Source organism: Vombatus ursinus, unplaced genomic scaffold, assembly GCF_900497805.2.
Source record: "Vombatus ursinus unplaced genomic scaffold, bare-nosed wombat genome assembly UNPS02014807.1, whole genome shotgun sequence".
Classification (NCBI taxonomy): domain Eukaryota; kingdom Metazoa; phylum Chordata; class Mammalia; order Diprotodontia; family Vombatidae; genus Vombatus; species Vombatus ursinus.
Window position 1 is genome coordinate 11,201,140 of NW_020954585.1, and position 15,322 is coordinate 11,216,461.

General features: G+C 42.0%; 1 protein-coding gene across 4 annotated transcripts in view; it reads left to right on the forward strand.

Annotated features, from left to right (window-relative positions):
- The window catches only part of GRAP (GRB2 related adaptor protein), a 66,213-nt gene that overhangs the window by 44,452 nt on the left and 6,439 nt on the right, over positions 1-15,322 (forward strand). For 3 of the 4 annotated variants that reach the window (XM_027874754.1, XM_027874751.1, XM_027874752.1), the window contains one exon: positions 13,834-14,002. The exons of the other annotated variant lie outside the window; for it this stretch is intronic. In XM_027874754.1, the coding sequence (XP_027730555.1) occupies positions 13,834-14,002 (169 nt within the window). The remainder of the gene's footprint in view (positions 1-13,833; positions 14,003-15,322) is intronic. 4 annotated transcript variants of the gene reach the window in all.

The following is a 15,322-nucleotide window of genomic DNA, read 5'->3' on the forward strand; positions in this document are numbered from 1 at the left end:
ATCCATCCATCCATCCATCCATCCATCCATCCATCCATCCATCCATCCATCCATCTATCTATACATCTATCTATCTATCTACCTATCTATCTATCTAACTATCCATCCATCTATCCATCTATCTCTGAACATGTGTTTGTGCTGAGGAAGATCTCACCTCCCTTATACCTTTATTTCCTAGTCAGTCAATAAGCACTTATTAAGTGACTACTATGCACCGAGTAGCAGAGGCTAAATACTGAGGATACAGACAGTTCTGGTCCTCAGGGAGCTCTCAATCTAATGGGGGGAGATGACATATAAACAACTATGTACAAATAAACTAAATACAGGGTAAATAAGAAATAATAAATGGTGGAAAGGCTCCAGAATAAAAAGAGATTGAGAAAGGCTAGTTGTAGAAGGTGGGATTTTTAGCTAGGACTTAAAGGAAGCCGGGGAAGCCAGGAGTTAGGATTCAGGAAAGAGAGCATTCCAAGCATGAGGGACATCTAGAGAAAATGCCCAGAGACAAGAGATAGAGTGTCTTGTTCAAGGAAGAGAAAGGAAGCCAGTGTCACTGGATCAAATAGTGTGTGGTTGTTGGGGAGGGGAGGGTGGTGGTATAAGGTATAAGAAGATTGGAAAAGTAGGTGGGGGCTAGATTATGAAGGGCTTTGAATACCAAAAAGAGGATTTTGTATTTGATTTTTGAGGTAATAGGGAGCTACTGGAGTTTATTGAGTAGTGAGGTGACATGGTCCAACTTGCACTTTAGGAAGATCACTTTCTCTACTGAATGGAAGATGAATTGGAATGGAGAGAACTTTAAGGCAGGCTGACCAACCAAGCTCTTGCAATAGTCTAAGACTGAAATGAGGGCCTGGATGGTGGCAGTATCAGAGGAGAGAAGGGGGCATATTTGCAAAGGTGGAATTGACAGGCCTTAGCAATGCATTGGATATGGAGAGGGGTGAGTTATAGTGAGGAGTCCAGGATGACTCCTTAGCTTGTGAGCCTGGGGGACATTGGGAGGATGGTGGTACCCTGAACAGAAATAGGGAGGTTTGGAAGGAGGGAGGGTTTAGAAGGAGAGATAACAAGTTTAGTTTTAGATATGTTGAGTTTATACTGTCTACTGGAAATCCAGTTCTAGATGTCTGATAGATAGTTGGAGATGTGAGACTGGAGGTCAGCAGAGAGGTTAGGGCTGGCTAAGTGTATTTGAGAAGCATCAGCATATAGATGATAATTGAATCCATGAGACCTAATGAGATCACAGTGAAGCAGTATAGAGTGAGAAGGCTCAGAACAGAGCCCTATGGGACATCTACCAATACTGGGCATGACCTGGATGAAGATTCAGCAAAGAAGGAATAGTCAGGTAGGAGAAGAATCAGAAGAGAATGTGTCCCGAAAATCTAGAGAGAAGAAGGTATCAAGAAGATGGCGATGGATAGTGTCAAAGACTGCAGAGTGGTTAAGAAGGATGAGAGTTGAGAAAAGGCCATTGGATTAGGCCAGAGGTGGGGAACCTGCAGCCTTAAGTCACATGTGGTCCTTTAGGTCCTCCGGTGCAGCCCGTTGACTGAATCCAAACTTCACAGAACAAATTTCCTTAATAAAAGGATTTGTTCTGTAAAACTTGGACTCAGTCAAAAGGCCGCACCAGAGAACCTAGAAGACCACATGTGGCCTCGAGGCTGCAGGTTTCCCATCCCTGGATTAGGTGATTAAGAGATCACTCACTGGTAACTTTGGAGAAAGCAATTTTGCTCGAATGCTGAGTTTGGAAACCTGATTGTGGAAAGGAGAGGAGGCATCTACTGTAAAAAGCCTTCTCCAGAGTTTAGCCATAAAAAAGCTAACAAGGAAGCCACGTGGCCAAGACCCTCATTCTTCTCTTCTGGTCTCTTGTCTTGTGGAGAAGTGTCTTCACCCCTTACTATCATTCTCAACCCTACCCTCTGCTATTGCCTTACATATCTCACAGACTCACAGTAACTCAGAATCAGAAGGAATGATGATACCATTCTGGCTCTTTGTAATCATTGATTACCTTTTTTTTTTTTGGTAAACGGTATTTTATTTTTTCCAATTATATGTAAAGATAGTTTTCAACTTTCATTTTTCATAAGATTTTGGGTTAAATTTTTCTCCCTCCCTTCCTTCCCTTTCCCCCCTCCCCCAAATGGCAAGCAATCTGATATAGGCTATACATGTGCCATTGATTTAACTTTCTGCATTTTCTTTTTGTGATATTTTACAGTTTACTCAGCACTTTACATACAATTATCTCTTTTGATTTTCCAAATAACCTTGTGAGGTAGGTAGTACCTAAGTTCTCCACCTCAGCCTATTTCCAAGGATGGACTATGAGACCATGGTTTAAGGCATGTTAATCACAGGTACTGATTATTTGTAATGATAAACCACAGTCAGTGTGTGTACCCAGGTCTACATTTTGCTTCTTCATTTGGGGTTACTCCTAAGTCCTAGTTCTTTTCAGAGGGTGCAATTTGTAAGAGAACCTAAAGCATTCTGGGAAGACAGCTGTGGGAGAGTCTAGGTGTTTGTGTTGTAAGCACAAAACTGTATTGCTTAGGAACCCACAGAAGGGAAATTCAAACTGGGGCCTTGAAGGTGCTTGCTGTTGTTATGGAGTCCGTGGTGTGGCAGAGGGAGAGTGAGCATGTGCAGAAACCTAAAGGGAACTGGGCCGTAGCTCCAAATGAATTCAAACAGTGAGGGGAAAGGAATCAGTCAGTGAGGCAACAAACATTTATTAAGCGCTTACTATATGCCAGGCACTGTGCCAAGGTCTGGGGATACAAAGAGAGGAAAAAACTAGGTCCCTGCCCTCCAGGAGCACACACTTTATTTTATTTATTTATTTATTTTTGGTGAGGCAATCAGGGTTAAGTGACTTGCCCAGGGTCACACAGCCAATAAGTGTCAAATGTCGGAGGTCACATTTGAACTCAGGTCCTCTAATCCAGTGCGCCACCTAGCTGCCCCAGGAGCATACACTCTAATGGAAATTAAGTGGTAGGACTTCATGAGATAAGGCCATTGAGCCAAAATGAAGTCAGGTTGAAGGTCTAAAGATAACCAGACAACTCAATTCTAGAGTCTGAAGGACATCAGTTCTTTTTCCCTTTCTTGACCTTCGTTTCCTCACCTGAAAAAAGGAGGAGGTTGGATGCAATCATCTTTAAGTTCTCTTTCGGCTCAAACATTCTAGGATTTGAAACTCAAGGAACTTGATTAGGTTCCTCCCCTTTATATTTGTTAATGCCACCATTTTCATATCATTAATAGCATTAACTAAATTTATTTAGCTTGGCCAGAGTGTCTATGATTTTTTGCGCTCTATGGAGAAATGATAGGCATGTAATGGCTTGTAAAACACCCGCCCCTAATCCCTGGGCTAGTCTCCAGGATATTAGTCAAACTTCTGCTGTGGATGTTGATATATATGTGTATCTGCGCACACAGAGATGTAAATCAAACTGTCATTGATTTAGCTTCACAGTAGTTTCTGTTTTGAGATAAATATCTATATCACAGCTAAAGCCACATGTGAGCGGATGGCCACAGGAAAGAAGAATAATGAGTAGGTTTAAAAAATTTACACTTCTGTTATCTAAGGTTATCATTCATTTTTCTTAAGTAAGGTATTCTGCCTTTATTAGACCAATGCTAGTCATAAATAAATGAATGTGTACTTGACTTTTCACATTCAAATTTCCCATACTTTATCTTTCTCATTTCATGGATGATGGATGGCCTCATTCTCAAAGGATCCCTTTTACTAGTTAAAATTAAAACACGCATTCACAAATTATGGTTCTTTACAACAGAAATGCAATAGAATCTTGATTTGTGGGTGTGCTAATTATTCTACCTTGTTCTTGACATCATTTGTCAAATTACCAGGGTGAGAGGTCTGGGAGAACTACTCATGCTTAGAATGTATAAGAAACTGAGCAGCTAGACATTGCAGGCCAGTTAGTAGTGTTAGTTATGTTTATTTTTGAATCAGCTCTGTGAGTCCTAAAATATTAAGCCTCCTCATTGTGCAGAGGAGGAAACTGAGACCCAAAGAGAGGAACTGCCTTATCCAAAGTCACACAGTGAATTAGTGGCAAAACTGGGATTGGAACTCAGGTCTCCTGTCTCCCAGTCCAAAGAACTGGAAGTTAGACTCATCTAGAGTCTCTCTCTCTCTCTCTCTCTCTCTCTCTCTCTCTCTCTCTCTCTCTCATCTAGAGTCTCTCTCTCTCTCTCTCTCTCTCTCTGTCTCTCAGTCATAGAATCTAAGAAACTTAGAATGTTAGAACTGGAAAAGTCTTTAAAGATCATCTAATCCAATCTCCTCATTATATACTGAGGACAATAAGGCTCTAAGAATTGAAATGACTTGCCCAAGGTCACATGTCAAGTTAATTTCAAAGCCACTACCAAGACACAAGTGTCTCGATTCCCATTCCAGTATTCTTCCAACCTCACTGCTGAGATACAATTTAGTGAGGCTGACCCATTTGTTCTATCTACGTGGTCCTCCAAATTGGCTGACCTTGAGAACAGAGAGCGGCTCTTCCCTGGACAGCCTATATTGTCCCTTGGTTCTTCTAGGACAGTGGTCCAGGCCAGCAAGGGACAAGGAGAGAGGCAGTGTCCATCCAACTCCTTGTTTTTTTCCCCTCACCCATTCATGTACCTGGCCAGAAAAACCAGCCTGGCAAGCTGTATTGCTGATGCAACCTGAGAAAAGTTCAGGGGAACTTTTCTGCTGGGCTCAGCATTCGCCTAGCTCTCTCAGCAGCACCCTGTCTGCCCCAGCTCATACAAAGATACATGCCCTTGGCACTTTCTGTTGAGCATCAATTCCTACAGCTTCTGCCCTGAGGGGGAAGTCCTTCTGGCCCCATCCCAATCCTGAGCTCATCCATCATCCATACCCACCATCACCAGGCAAGAAATCCAACCATCAACAATATCTTTATCAATACTTCCTGGAAGCTCAGCAATGCAGGAGAGACAGGGAGAAAAGACACTCTCTATACTCAGAAGCTTATAGCCTTGCTAAGGAAGGAATGGAAAGATACCTAACAAGACCAGGCAATGCCAAACGAGTAGGATAGACCGTAAATGCTACAGGAACACAGGAGAAGGCGTGAGAGATCATTGTGAGTGAGAGTAGGCAGGGAAAAATTCATAGAGAATATGAGATTCCTAGAGCAGTGGGGTCTTCAAGGCTGAGCGTTAGACCTATAGAGGAGGAGAAAGGACATTTCAAGGAGGTTGGATATGAGCAAAGCTGAGAAGGTGAGAGTGCACAATTTGTTTTTTGAGGATGGTGATGAAACCAACCTTTCACTAGGTTGGGAATGAGGTGGGATGCTCCCCATGGACACTTTGAATCCCAGGCCCAGTGCCAGCCTCCAGATAATCAAGCCTATTAGATTTATATGGAAAATAAGAATGAATAGGTGCTGAGTCTGGGCCTAAGAGGCTTTCCAAAGAATAAAATGTATAAATTTTATTGTATGGACTTTGTTGTATTTTTCTGCCTTTTCTGTTTTAAGGTCTTTTTGGCTTTCATCTTGGTTCTTGCCTATGTCCCCTGATGGAGGAGGTACTCTTTTGCTAGGCCTTCACCCAGAAGTTAGTTATATCTGAAAATGTTTTCAACTGAGTATGTTTTAATGTGCCTTTCTTCTAAATCATAGTCCCTAGGCTCTAGGGCAAGAACACTTTTTCTACAGTGGTGGACATACCAGCTGTACCCTTAGCACAGGTCTGCTTGGCCTCCCAGTTTCCATTTAGTGCTAACAACCCTCTGTGAACTTTTCATCTTTGACTGTCCCTCCAGGCGCTGGAGTCATTCAGTTTTATTCAGGGAAGGGAATGTCAGGGCCAGACAGGACTGGAGTTGTCCAGTCCACACCCTTGTTCTTCAGCTAGGGAACAATCCTCCAGTTGCCCACGTGCTAGACTCTGGTCACATAGATGGGTTAGTCAGAGTAGAACAATGCCCCTGGCTCTGTGAATGCTGCTGCTGCTACTGTTACTGCCTCTAAAGGCGTTTGAGACTTATTGTCTGCAAAGCACTGGGGAAGGTTGCTTCATGGGGTGTTGTGAAGCCAGGCGCCTCTCCCCTGGGGAGGCTGTGCAATTTTCTGTACAATAGGATGAACCAAAATATGTTGAAAAGATCCATGGCCTGTGAGTCAGGCTAGTCCTGTCTCTGCCACTGAATGCGAGACCTTGGGCAAATCACTTCTCTCCTCTGGGCCTCAGTTTCCCCATCCACTAAAATGAAGGGGCCAGGTTAAGTAATTTCTAATGTCTGTTCAAGGACTAGCATTCTGAATGATACTATGAAAAGATACAACTCCTCCTATAACCTCACCAATCAGTGCTGCAGTTCTATTTCATGTTTATTCAGCAGAGCTTCCTTACTGGGTTGAAAGCTCTTTGAAAGCAGGAGCCCTGTTTTGTTTTATCTTGGTGTCTTCTATGCCTATCACAATTTTTGCAATAACAATATCTAGTATTTATATAGTACTTTAAGTGTGTACATGTGCTTTACACACATTATCTCAATTTATCCTCTCAACCACCCTGGGATACTATTATTATTATTCCCTTGAACTGAGGCAGAGTTTTTTTTAAAGTAAGTTGACCAGAGTCACACAGCCATTGAGTATCTGACAGCAAATTTGAACTCACAGCTTCTTGACTCCAGGGCCAGCAGATCTATCCACTGTTACCTAGCTGCCTCCCCAGAGAAAGTGATTTACATTGGCTGTATCCCATACCTGGAATATTCTCCCTCCTTACTTCTTTCTTCTGGCTTCCCTCAAAATTTTGATCACATGCTACCTTCTGCAGTAGGCACAGGGAGCTAGGCCTGGAGTCAAGAAGACCTAAGTTCAAATTTAGCCTCAGATTCTAGTTGTACGACCCTGGGCAAGTCATTTAACCTCTATCTGCCTCAGTTTCCTTGACTATAAAATGGGGATAATAATAGCGCCTCCGTCCAGGGGCTATTGTGAAGATCAAATGAAATAAATAATTGTAAAGTACTTCATACAATGCCTGGAACATAATCAGTACTTTAAAATGCTATTTTTTTTTTCTTGGTCCCATCTGTATTCCCTCCAATCCCCTTCCTCTTACCTCCATCGACATTGCATGTATCTTGTATATACATAGGTATTTGTATGCTGTCTGTCCATTAGAATGTAAGCTCCTTCTTTTTGCCTTTCTTTGTCTTCTTAGCACAATGCCTGGCACATAGTAAGTAGGCACTTAATAAATGCTTATTTAGTGATTGACTTAATGTTTGTGAAATTGAATGTTGACCACACACACACATATATATATATATACACACACATATAGCGGAATGTCTGTGGAATTGAATATATATATGTGTATATATACATATATTACTAATTTTTAAAAAAAAAGACATGGTCCCAGCAGTGTGCTGCTAAATGTTTAATAGTCATCTTTCCTAGCCCCTCCCCCATATATATGTATATATGTGTCTTTGTGTGTGTATGTGTGCATATGTGTGTATATGTGTGTATACATACATATACACACACACACCCATGATACACTTTTCTGTTTGATCTGCATTATTAACATTTTTTTCCAATGCTTTCTTAAGACTAGACAATCAACAAAACAATAAATCAAGCCCTAATTTGCAAGGTCCAAATTTGAGCTGGCTCCCACACACCCCTGATGCTTGAACTTAGGTCTCCTGATGCCAAGTAGATCACTCTCAGCTGTGCTATACTCCCTCCAACAATTGTTTCTCATGAAGTAATTGCCTAGTGCCCTCAGCCGGCCCATTGAATGACACATACTGGCATCCCAGAACATTTTCTAATTTGACTTCCTCTTGTTATTGTTCAGTCATTTCACTTGTGTCTGACTCTTTGTGACCCCATTTGGGGTTTTCTTGGCAAAGATACTAGAGTAGTTTACGATTTTCTTCTCCAGCTCATTTTACAGATAAGGAAACTGAGGCAAACAGGGTTAAGTGACTTGCCCAGGATCACACAGCTAGTAAATGTCTGAGGTCAGATTTGAGCTCAGGAAGATGTCTTTCTGACTTTAGGCCCAGAACTCTGTCCATTGAACCACCTAGCTGCACCTGACCTCATCTTAGAGCACAGTTATGTTTGTCCTGACAAAATTTCTCTATACATTTGAAACAAATTCCAAGTTTGTGGTTGTTGACATGGGTTCAGCTTGAAACTCATCTTTGTTTGGCAAACCTTTTCTGAACCCAGCATACAGCTAACCTTAAGGAACTCATAGTCTGGGAAGGAAGAGAAAGAAGACTTACCCATGTGGAATATTTAGAAGCCTGTTCAGTGTTAATTAGTGCTAGAAGAGGTTAGAGTGTTGTTGTTTAGTCGTGTCTGACTCTGTGACCCCATTTGGGGTTTTCTTGGCAAAGATACTAGAATGATTTGCCATTTCCTTCTCCAGCTCATTTTACACGTGAGGAAACTGAGGCAAACAGGGTTAAGACACAGCTAGTGTCTGAGGATGGATTGGAACTCAGGAAAAGGAGTCTTCCTGACTCTAGGCCAGGCACTCCATCCACTGAACCACCTACCTGCCCAACTTTAATGTGGATTGGGGTTGTCAGAGATTCTTGGAAGAGGTTGGTCTAAACTCACGAAGTCAAAAGGCCACAACTTGAGGACCTAGAGGGCCACATGTGGCCCCAGGTTCCCCACCCCTGGAAGAGTCAGCAGAAGTTTTAGAGGAAGGGAAGCATATTCTAAGTGGAGGAGGGGGACAGGGTGATCAAGCATGTAAGGGTGGGGATGAGAAGTGTAATCAAGTTGTTTTATATAACTTTATCTGGAGAATAAACTCGTTGCCTATCTAACGATCTGGCTCATGAAAGAGCAGGCACTGGCATTAGTGACTGGTGTAAGGATGGCCAATGAGTAGCTGCTTCTTGTCCTCATTTGAGTTGGTGTGAGGAGGACCTCGGCACATCTCTCGGCTCTGTGGAGTCACCAAGAGGAGCTGGTGCCACAGACAGACTCATTCTCTTGGGTCATGGGCTCAGACCCCAATGTACATGAGGATGATGATGAGAGCTGATGTGCTTTATGGTTACCAAGTTCTTCACCTATATTGCATCATCTCATTCTCACAACTCAGTGAGGTAGATTGTACATGTATTATTTCCTTTATTTTATATGTGGAGAAACTTGGGTAAAGAGAATCCCAATGTCTTAGCCAAGGCAAATGTCTTATTGTAAGACTCCTAAGTATTAGAGCCAAGACTCACATCCAGGTCTCTGGACCCCAAAACTAGTGCTCGTTCTAATTATGACTTATATTTATACAACCCTTTAGAGGCAGGTCAGAGTGGTAGACCTATGTTAACCTCCTAGCTTTGACATTTAACTGACTTTGACTCTGCATTCATTTTTATTTTTATTATTATTATTTTTTTTTTGGTACTTGGGGTTAAGTGACTTGCCTAGGCTCACACAGCTAGTAAGTGTCAAGTGTTTGATCTGAGGCCGGATTTGAACTCAGGTCCTCCTGACTTCAGGGCTGGTGCTCTATCCACTGCACTACCTAGCTGCCCCGCATCCATTTTTATTAACTGTGACTGTGGATAAGTCACTCAATCTCTGACTCAGTCACCAACTCCTTGTGACTCTGTGATATAGGCAACTCCCTAGAACTCATAGATGGGTTGCAAGCAGGGAATTACCCTGATCAGACATTCCACCTGATGAAATTGTAGATGTTTGAAGTCTAAGGCTTACAGAGCACTTTCAGCCACAACTATCATTTGTTTAGCTATCATTTACCTAGCTCTCTGAGGTTTGCAAAACTCTTTGTGTGCTCATTTTGATCCTCACAACAACCCTTTCAGGTAGGTGATGTTATTATCCCCCTTTTAAAGATGAAGAAACTGGAGCACAGAGAGATTGTAACTTGCCCAGGGTCACACAGCTAGTAAATGGCAGACAGATTCAAACTCAGATCTCCTGACTCCAAGTTGAGCAGTCTTTCAGTTGTAATATACCACCTCCAAGATTTATTTCTCAGGAAGTACCTACAACATGGGAAGCTAGATGGTACGGCGGCTAGAGCTCTGGTCCTGAAGTCAGAAAGACTTGAGTTCAAATGTGACCTCAGACACTAGCTGTGTGACCCTGGGTGAGTCACTTAAGTCTGTTTGTCTCAGTTCCTCATCTGTAAAATGAGCTGGAGAAGGAAATGGCACACCACTCCAGTATTTTTTTTTGTGAGAAAATTGGGGTTATGTGACTTGCTTAGGGTCACACAGCAAGTGAGTGTTATGGGTCCAAGGCTGGATTTGAACTCAGGTCCTCCTGACTCCAGGGAGGGTGCTGTACTCACTGTGCCACCTAGCTGCCCCAACTCTAGTATTCTACCAAGAAAACTTAAAATGTGGTCAAGGAGAGTCAGACACGACTGAAATGACTCGATAACAACTTGCAATGTACCCTAAGTTGGCCCACTGAGTGACAGATGCTGGGACCCCGGAATATTCTCTAATTTGACCTCCTCTCAGAGCACAGTTATAATTGTTCCAGCAAAACATTGGACATTTGGAACTAATTCTGACTTTATGGTTACTGACATTGGATAAATCGGAAACCCACCTTCGCTTAGCAAACCCTTTCTGCATCATGCAAACGTAAAGAAAGTGTTAAACAAAACTGCTGGATGAAGGAATTAAAATAAGTGAGATATGTAAGAGAATAAACTATTTTCAAACACGTCAAACCCTTTAGAAGCTCCTATTTATACACAAACAATTGTATGCCATTTATAAACTGTTATATATTAGACACTTAATAAATGTTTCCTGAAGTAAATTAGAGCAGATCCTTTAAGGACTTATACTAGACAACACTTTTTTGACTTAGATCTTGTTACTTGTAACAAAATTATAGCTCTGGAACCTGGAAAGTTTCTAGACTATAACCTTTTCAGGAATGCAGATTCTCTGCCTGTCCTTGCTTTCCACCCTCAACATTCCCCTTCAGCCTACACTCTCAGTTTATCTACTTATTGTGGCATTTTTCTTTTTAAATTAAAAAAAAAATTATTTTACTATTTCCCAGTTATTTGTAAATTTTTTAAACATTCATTTTTAAAACTTTTGAGTTCCAAATTCTCTCTCTTCTTCCTGCTCCTCCTCAGCCCCTTGAGAAGGCAAACAATATGATCTCAATTACACACATCATGGTATTTTTCCAACAACATGTTAGGTTTCAGACAGAGCATGGCAGTCAGCATGGTCTCTGACTACTCACCATCCAAGTGCCAAAATACGTGTAAGGCCCAGTCGTGGGTTAGAGAGAAAGAGGATTCTCTCAGGGGCAGCTAAGCAGGGCTCAGAAATCTCTCAGACAAGAATTTCAAGTCATCCTGCCTATCTTACCAGACATTTCACATTACTTCACTTCATACCCTCTGTGTCATAGACAAAGTGTCGTGCTAGCTGCCCCCTGAACTCCGAATTTCATCTCCCAACTCCTTGTTCCCCATGCCTGGAATCCATTTTCTCCTAACTTCGTCTTTTTTCAAGGGTTAGCTCAGGTGTTCTCACCCACACAAAACCTTTCTTGATCTTCCCCGGTTGTCAGTGCTCTCTCTTTTTCCTTTCTTACTAAAAGGATTCTTAGACTTTTTTTGTGTAATGAACCCCTTCTCAGAATAATTTTTTAAATGTATAAAATAAAATACATAGCATTAAGAAGGGAAACCAGGCCACTTGGTGGAGTTATGAGGGGCTCAAGGTGGGAAAAGCTTCACAGAATCAATCAAGAGACCAAGTTAGACAAAGGCTCTAGGAGACTTTGTTATTCAGTTGTGGCTGACTGTTTGTGACCCTATTTGGGGTTTTCTTGGCAAAGATACTGGAGTGGTTTGCCATTTCCTTCTACAGCTCATTTTACAAATGAGGAAACTGAGGCAAGCAGGGTTAAGTGACTTGCCCAGGGTCACACAGCTTATAAATATCTAAGGCCAGATTTGAACTCAGGTCTTCCTGACTCCAGAACTGGCACTCTATCCACTGCGCCATCCAGCTGCTAGGAAGCTTAGGTCACTGCTACTTCTTTTTCTCAAAAAAGTCAAACAACTGATGTGTTTCTGTGGACCATTAGAAAAATGTTGGACTGCCTAGAGGCAGTCCCCCTCCACTCTCGTACTAATTTCTGGGAGGCAAGTCATTTACTATGTTCAAAAAACAATAAAGCAGGAGGCACAGAATCTGAGTTCAAATCCTGACTCTGCTATTTATTATTACTTGGATGATCTCTGGGCCTCAGTTTCCTTACTTGCAAAATGAAAGAATTGGATTAGATCAGAGTATCAAACATACATGTGGCTCTAATCAGATTAAAGTGTAATTGAGAAATATGTAACAAAATAAATAAAAATATAGATAATATTACATTTAAAAACTAAGTCATATATACAGCATTCAGCAATTCTTACATACAGATTATTAGCCCTGTTTCTATTTGAATTTGCTACCACCGTACTAGATGACCTCTGAGATCCCTCTTAGAGTTATGATTCTATGACTCGAGGCCATTTTCTTCAAAATTTCCAACCTCAACATTTTCTACAGATGCTTTAAAACTTCTTGAGCTTTGTACATTATTGCTGATGTGGACATCACTGACAAAAATGATTATAGTACTAAATATTTACTAAGCTTGGTGTCCCATTGTACAAAGGCACTGGGGTGAAGAAGGTGCCAAAGAAAGAGAACTAATACATCTTCACTAAGCACCTATTGTATGCTTATCCTTGTAGCCCCGGGAGGCTCCTAGACATTTGCTACCTGTGTGACCTTGGGCAAGTTACTGAGCCTGCTGGGCCTCAGTTTCCTCATCTGTAAAAAAAGAGGGTTGGACTAAGGTCCCTTCCAGCTCTAGAGTCACAATTGTTTGTTTTCAGCGCAGGCAACTACAATGCATTGAGATCAGTTCCAGAAGAAAAAGGGAGAGATATCTTCCTTTCCCTGAGCTCATCCCTCCTCCACAGGGATGGTGCTTCGTTCCTCTACAATACAATTCCCTCCCTTGTCTTTATGCTCAGGCCAAGTCAATTCAACAAGCTTTATTGAGCATCTACCTTGTGCAAGGCTCCTGGGATACAAAACCAAAAATAAAACCATCCTTTCCCACAAGGAAATTATATTCTATATAATGGAATACTATTGTTCCATAAGAAATGATGAGCGGTTAGATTTCAGAAAAACCCGGAAAGACTTAAATGAACTGATGCTAAGTGAAGTAAGCAGAACCAGGAGAACATTGTACACAGTAACAGCAACATTATTCCATGACTGACTTTGATAAACTTAGCTCTTCTCAGCAATGATATAAGACAATTCCAAAAGACTAAAGATGGAAAATGCTATCCACATCCAGAGAAAGAACTATGGAGTCTGAATGCAGATCGAAGCATACTATTTTCTCTCTCTTTTTTTTTTTCCTTTCTTGTGGTTTTTCCCTTTGGTTCTGATTCTTTTTTACAACATGACTAATGTGGAAATATATTTAATATGATTGCGTATGTATGGCTTATATCAGATTGCACGTCGTCTTGGAGAGGGAGGAGTGGAGGGATGGGGAGAAAATTTAGAACTCAAAATCTTATAAAAGTGAATGTTGGAAACTAAAAATAAACAAACAACGACGACAACAAAAGGAAATGATATTCTAATGGGTTTTTGAAGGTTCTGCTTCCCACGGCCCTGGCTACTCAGCCTAAGATATCATTCTTTTCCTTCCTTAGCTATGGTGACCAGGTTCAGCACTTCAAGGTGCTTAGAGAGAACATGGGGAAGTACTTCCTTTGGGAGGAGAAGTTCAACTCACTCAATGAATTGGTGGACTTCTACCGCACAACCACTATTGCCAAGAAGAAGCAAATCTTCCTGAGGGATGAGGACCCAACACACAAGGTATCAAGAGGCCCCATCAGCAGCATGGCCTCCAGCTCTAGGTTAGCATAGTTAGCCAAAGGTGGGACTACAGTCAAGGACTCTATGCATTGAAGGCCTGGGTGGAATGAGGACACAGAGGCAGGAATCCGAAGTCAGGCAGATTCCCAGTTAGGGACCCAGAGGTCCAGCACTGAGCACAAAGCCTGGCATGTAGTAAGTGCTCAAATAATGCTTGTTGACTGACTAAAGGACTGGTCACATTGGCAGGAGAAGTTTGGGTATTAGGAACTCCTTGGAACACTAAGAGGGTGGGGCATCCCCAGCCCCATCCTGTCCCTTCCTCCTAGCTAGTGACTCTCCCAATGAGTCCAGACTCCAGACAAGGGTGTGGACCCCAGGGGAGGAGGAGGCTTTTGCAGACAGTAATCCCAGAAGCCTCTGGAAACTATGGGGAGGTGTGGACTGGAGAAGGTGTGGGGGAGAAGGGTAGGAGTAGACTAAGGATTAAGAGAATAAATGATGATTTCTAAGAATCTCATAGCTCCTGTTTACCTCTGAACTAGCTATAAGAGATGTTATAGGCAGAGTGTCTCTTTGATTCCTGCCCCTACAATCAGGGAGATTTTTTCCAGATGCTCAGGTTATCAATCCTATCTAAAGGATTTGCCCCAGGGAAGAATGGCAACATCTGAAAGAGGGATTTTGTGAAACGTGGCCACCCTCACCTAGGAGGTACCTGCCTCAGGGATCTGTGGGTGGCAATGGATCTTGAAGGCAGGGCAGGAAACAGATTGGGAGAGCCTGGGAATTGAGAGCAAAGGGCCAGGAACAGAAATGAGCCAGATACAGAAAATTACCCAAAAGGCAATAAGAAGAAACAGCAGGTCTGGGGTGGGGGCACAACGTCGCCAGAGGTCAGAACAAGGTTGGAACCAATAGCATTTGGTTTCTAGGGGTCAAAATAAGTCACTAGATTCAAAGACAACTAAGTAGTTAGCATCCAGGAAATCTGTAGAGACCAGAGAACCAGGCAAGACCCCACATCTAAAATCCAGGCAAGCCACTGTAGCTGCAGAGAGATGCCCTCATAACAAAGGGAACTGAATGTCTCCTGGCTGCCTCTCACATTAAGAGCCAAGCCCTGGGAAATGGACATTCCAGAGCAGGAGGTTGTTTTTTTTTTAAATTTTTAAATTTTACTTTACTTTTAAAAAATTTTTTTATTAGTTTATTCTTAGTTCTCAACAATCACTTCCATAAGCTTCTGAGTTTTAAATTTTTCTCCCCCTCCCTTCCAACCTTCCTCCTCAAGACGGTGTGCAATCTGATATAGGCTCT